The sequence below is a fragment of the Herpailurus yagouaroundi genome, unplaced genomic scaffold (genome assembly GCF_014898765.1).
Source record: "Herpailurus yagouaroundi ecotype Mexico unplaced genomic scaffold, PumYag 198, whole genome shotgun sequence".
Lineage (NCBI taxonomy): Eukaryota > Metazoa > Chordata > Mammalia > Carnivora > Felidae > Herpailurus > Herpailurus yagouaroundi.
In genome coordinates this window covers 35842825-35849095 of record NW_024412429.1, presented here as the reverse complement: position 1 = coordinate 35849095, position 6271 = coordinate 35842825, and the positions used below count along the sequence as shown (strand labels likewise).

General features: G+C 34.8%; 1 protein-coding gene across 1 annotated transcript in view; it reads left to right on the top strand.

The window, feature by feature from the left end:
* LAMA2 (laminin subunit alpha 2) overlaps positions 1-6271 on the top strand; it is a 395150-nt gene that overhangs the window by 215194 nt on the left and 173685 nt on the right. Inside the window, exon 31 of the mRNA XM_040449243.1 lies at positions 2244-2437. Coding sequence (XP_040305177.1) covers positions 2244-2437 — 194 coding nt within the window. The remainder of the gene's footprint in view (positions 1-2243; positions 2438-6271) is intronic.

Below are 6271 nucleotides of genomic sequence, written 5' to 3'. Positions count from 1 at the left end.
TATATATATATATATATATATATATATATATATATATATATATGACAATGCATTCACAATTTCTGTGCCAATAGAAATTGATAATTAAAGAATTCAAAGCAATACAAAATCCAAAAATATTTCTATTTGTTTTGGAGATTTGTACAACTTTTGACTATATATATTTGTAATGTCCAAATATGAATATTTGGTATTCATGGTTAGGGTAATATTCATTTCATGCCCTTGTAAATATGAGTAGGATGACGACTGGAAGCATCTGTGGACACCAAGGGTATTATCTGCAGTAATTTATGAAAAAAAATGTTCCATAGTATACTACATTTATAAATTGAAGTTACCACTATCTGTGAAAGAAAGCATGTATATAGAAAAGACTGCAAGGGTGCCCTGAAATGACAATTACTGTCTTAAGGCAAAGTGATTATAGAAAATTTACTTTTTTAATATCCATTAATGTTTAATCAATAGGAGTTGACAGTTCATATAGTATATAGACGAACAGGTCGTACACTATCAAAAGCGAATGGCTTGAATTATTTTTGCAGTCTCAAATGTTGTTACAGCTTTTCATTCTTCATCTCTAACATAAATGATAAAGTTGTATTTCCCTGAAAAATTGCTTTTATTCAGCTAAATTAAACCAAAGGTCTTGGTTAAATTTTTATTGTAACTTTCCAAATAAATTTGTTCTGCTTCTGAGAGCTTCTTAAATCACCTGAATCACCTTACGACCTGCCTAAGTTCATCAGCTCGGGTCTAAAATTGCTTACATGTCTTGAATGCTCCTGTAATGTAGCAACCCCTCCCCATGTTTTATCTTTGGTACTTTTGTAATAAACTCTTTGAGCATTTAATCAATCTCAACCTGGTTAGAGTAGAATTCTTACACCTGCAAATGTTAAGAAATCATTTAAGTGGACTCACTTAAATGGTACTTTTATGGAGTGTTTATAATCTTACATTGGAAATAAAATAGCAATTAAAACTACAAATGTATAAAAGCCTACTTATAGATAACTTTTGTTTGTTTGTTTTGCCTTTTCTAACCAGCAGAAGATAAATTAACACTCACAGTCAACTGTGCAAATTTCCACACTCCCAGGCTACTGAAGATAGTTCTGGATTATCTGCCTAATGTTCATGTTTGGCTTCAACCTCCTCCTGTCTCCCAACTTCCTCCCATGCTTGTCTCTGGAACAAAAACTCTGGGTGTTGATTATATTTAGCTGATGAGATACAAACACACACACACACACACACACACACACACACACACAGTCCAAACCGGGAGACTTTTAGGAAAGATAGGAAGTGCTTTAATAATTAAATCAGGACCAACAGTTATGTGTTACCCTTACTGGGTAACCCAGAGCATATGATCTTACTAGCATCTTATACTTAAGTGAATGGATGTATGAATGGGTGGAATAGTCAATGAAGTGATTTCATTTGGGTTCATCCAGTTGGATTTTCTTTCTCATTTCTGAAATTAATGTTATATATTTTGTCTGCATAACATTAACCTGCTTCCTTGGGTATATAATGAAAATTCCATCTTGAGGAAGATGTGATAGAAAGACCAGTAAAATTAAATACAAAATCCAGTTTATTGTCACTTAACTTACTTCTTCTTGCTCATAAATAAAATGAGTTGAATTATTTGGTCATTTTGATTTTAAATACATGAGTCTAGGAAAGTTCAGGTGTCAATATTTCTAATTTAAAAAAAGACTTCAAAACAATATTTATAATCTACAGTAATGGTTGGTAAACTCACCCACAAAATTTGGCCCATTGCCTAATTCTGTTTGGCACTATAAGCTAAGAATGTTGTTACAGGCAAAAATTTACAATTAATATGAAGATAGGAAGCACTAAATTTGAGCCCTAGTTAGGTAAATTTGATACCTTAACAAGAGCTTCCTTTTTCTCATTGGTAGATTGATTTTACATTAATATATTATTATTACAAAATAATTTATACTCTTTTATTATGATGATGATTTTGTTTTGAATTCCATCAACCCAAAAAAAAAAAAAAAAGGTTTACAAATGTATTTCTCTCACTGAATGATTTTGATTTTCTATTTTGATCTGTAAAAGCCTAAACTATGTACTATCTGGTTCTTTACAGGAAAAGTTTGCTGGCTCCTCATCTATTGACTCGTGGTATCAGTTTTGTTCAACCAGAGACAGGACTTACTATTAATCTCTTCTGCTTTCTCACTATTTAAATCCAGGTGTGCCCCTGGCTATACTGGCAGCCCCAGCAGCCCTGGAGGTTCCTGCCAAGAATGTGAGTGTGACCCCTATGGCTCGCTGCCTGTCCCCTGTGACCCTATCACGGGGCTCTGCACGTGCCGACCTGGAGCCACAGGGCGGAAGTGTGACGGCTGCAAGCACTGGCATGCGCGCGAGAGCACGGAGTGCGTGTGTACGTATACTAACTCCGCCGTTAGTTCTGGGGGCCTTGGTTCCGTTTCTGTCTCCTTTCCAATGAGAAAGACTGACCCTTTTTTCTTTCTTTCTCTGCAGTACCTAATGCTATTCTTCATTCTTTCTGACGCTATCTACCTTATGCTGTTTGCCTGCTGTTTTTGTCTGTATCCCACTGAGCCAAGAGAGGTGAGAAAATCCTCAGCAGGCTCTAGTCAGTTACCGGAAGACGTACAACAAAGCTGTTGGAGGCGTAATTTATTTTATTTTGTCCATCCCAGAGTTTGCAGTTTTACATAGGGTTGGCTTAGCCTTTGTGACAGATTAAAGATCTGGGTTCATTCCATTTTTCAGAATCCTCCTGGATTTGTAATAGGCTGGACAGACACATTAGGCCTTGAATTACTACTGACTTTTCTTTCCTAGCTTGCAGAGAAATCCACGGGCATACTGCTTCAAAACTTTCTCTTGAACTGCAGATCCTGGAAGCAGTGACAGTGAATGAGTATTTTCACTCATAGGTATAATAAATGGAGAACAGTTTGCTCTCTTTTTTTTTTTTTATAACTGCTACTGATTCAGCAATGCCATACAGAAAGTACACTGAATATCAGTGTTAAATATAATAGGTGATACAAGTTATAATCTAAAATTAGGTTATTTATAAATTTAGGGAGGGGCTATTATGCAATTCTTTGCCTTGAGGGCATTTACATTAGTGGTCTCAATTATTTTTTAAAAAATAGAAATGTGGGGGGGCGCCTGGGTGGCTCAGTCGGTTGGGTGTCCGACTTCGGCTCAGGTCATGATTCATGAGTTCGAGCCCCGCGTCAGGCTCTGTGCTGCCAGCTCAGAGCCTGGAGCCTGCTTCAGATTCTGTGTCTCCCTCTCTCTCTCTGCTCCTCCCCTGCTTACATGCTGTCTCTCTCTCTCAAAAATAAAAATTTAAAAAAATTAAAAAAAAATAGAAATGTAAAATTTTGGAGTAGCTTTTGTTTCAATACTTACCTATTTTAGTGTATTTATGCATGCCAGTATTTCTGGTTTTAACATCTTATGTGTGTCTAAATCTTAATAGCATTTTAATTAGAATTTTTGTTCATGCTCCAGTTTTATGAGAGTTATCTTAAAAGCTAAGGCTGGCTAGCATGTATGTATGAATGTATGTTTTTGAAGTATAATTAACATACAATGTTATATTGGTTTCAATTGAACAACATATTCAACAATTCTGTACATTTCTCAATGGTCATCATAAGTGTAGTCACCATCTGTCACCAAATGACGTTGTTACAATATTATTACCTATATTCCCTATGCTATACTTTTCATCCCCATGACTTATATATTTTATAACTAGAAATGTGTACCTCTTAATCCCCTTAATCTATTTCACACATCCTCCTATGACCTTTCTGCCAATTATCAGTTTATTCTCTGTATTTAAGAGTCTGTTTTTTTGCTACATTTTTTAGATTACACTTATAAGTGAAATCTTACAGTATTTGTCTTTCTCTATCTGACATATTTCATTTAGTCCAGTACCCTCTAGTTCCATGCATAATGTCACAAATGGCAAGATTTCATTCTTCTTTATGGCTGAGTAGTGTTCCACTGTGTATATATACCACACCTTCTTTACACATTTATCTATCAATGGATACGGAGGTGCGTATATCTTTTTGAATCATTTTCTTTGGCCAAAACCCAGTAGTAGAATTACTAGATCATATGGTATCTCTATTTTTAACTTTTTGAGGAACCTCCATACTGTTTTCCACAGTGACTACAACGATTTACATTCCCACCAACAGTGAACAATGATTCCTCTGCATCCTCCCCAACACTTGTTATTTTTTGTCTTTTTGATTCTAGCCATTCTGACAGGTGTAAGGTGATAGATATCTCATCATGGTTTTGATTTGAATTTCCCTGGTGATTAGTATGTTGAGCATCCTTTCACGTGTCTGTTCGCCATCTGTAGGTTTTCTTTGGGAAAATGTCTGCTCAGGTCCTCTGTCGATTTTTAATTGGATTATTTGGTTTTTTACTGTTGAGTTGTAAAAGTTTTTTGTATATTTTGGATATTAGATCCTTACCAGATATATCAATTGCAAATATATTCTCCTATTCAGTAGGTTGTCTTTTAGTTTGGTTAGTTGTTTCCTTTGATGTGCAAAATCTTTTTATTTTGGTGTAATCCCAACAGTTTATTTTTGCTTTTGTTTCCCTTGCCTGAAAAAAACATATCTAGAAAAATGTTGCTAAGGCCAATGTCAAAGAAGTAATGCCTATGTCTTCCCCAAGAATTTTTACGGTTTCAGATCTCACATATAGGTCTTTAATCCATTTTGAGTTTATTTTTCTGTATGATACAAGACAGTGGTTCAGTTTTATTATTTTGCTTGCAGCTGTCCAGTTTTACCAACACCATTTGTTGAATATACTATCTTCTCCCCATCGTGTAGCTTTGCCTCCTTTGTTGTTGATTAATTCACTACATAAGCCTGGCATTTTCTTTGGACACTTTATTCTGTTCCATTGACCTATGTGTCGTATCAGACGATACTGTTTTGATTACTACAGCTTTGTGGTATATACTGAAATCTAAAATTGTGATCCTTCTAGTTTTGTTCTTCCTTCTAAAGATTGCTTGGTATATTTGAAGTCTTTTATGGTTTCATGAAGATTTTAGTATAATTTGTTCTATTTCTATGAAAAATGCTATTGGTATTTTGATATGGATTTTATCAAATCTGATCGTTTTGGGTAGTACAGACATTTTAACAATATTAATTTTTCCAATCCATGAGCATGCGGTGTCTTTCAATTTGTTTGTGTCCTCTTAAATTTCTTTCATCAATGTTTTACAGTTTTTAGAGTACAGGTCTTTCACCTCCTCAAGTTTATTCCCATATATTTTATTATTTTTGCTGAAATTGTAAATGAGATTCATTTCTTTCTTACTTTCTCTTTGTATTACTTCATTATTAGTGCATAGAAACCTAACAGATTTCTATATGTTAATTTTGTACCCTGCAACTTTACTGAGTTCATTTGTCAGTACTAACAGTTTTTTGGTGGAGCCTTTAGAGTTTTCTATGCATAGTATCATGTCATCTGCAAATAGTGACATTTTTACTTCCTTCTTACCAATGGCTGCCTTTTGTCTTTTTCTTGTCTGATTGCTATAGCTAGGACTTCCAACACTATGTTGAATGAAAGTGGTGTGTGTGGACATCCTTGTTTATTCCAGATATTAAGGGAAAGCTCTCAGTTTTCACCACTGAGTATGAATAACTGTTGGTTTTTCATATATAGCTTTTATTATGTTGAGGAATATTCTCACTAAATGTACTTTGTTGAGAGTTTTCATTATGAATGGATATTCTATTTTGTCAAATGGTTTTTCTGCACATATTGGAATGATCATGTTTTTTTCCCTTTATTTTGTAATGTGATGTATTATACTGATTTTTAAATAATGTTTAATGTTTGTTTATTTATTTATTTGTGGGGGAGGAGGGACAGAGGGAGAGGGAGAGTATCCCAAGCAGGCTCCCTGATGTCAGCACCCAGCCCAACTTGGGGCTTGATCTCACAAACCATGATATCAGGACCTGAGCCAAAATCAAGAGTTAAATGCTTAACCAACTGAGCCACCCAGGTGCCCCTATACTGATTGATTTTTTAATATTGCATCCCTGGAATAAATCCCACTTGATTCTGGTGAATTACTTTTTTTATTAAAAAAATTTTTTTAATGTTTTTTTTATTTTTGAGAGAGACAGAGACAATGTGAACAGGGGAGGGGCAGAGAGAAAGGGAGACA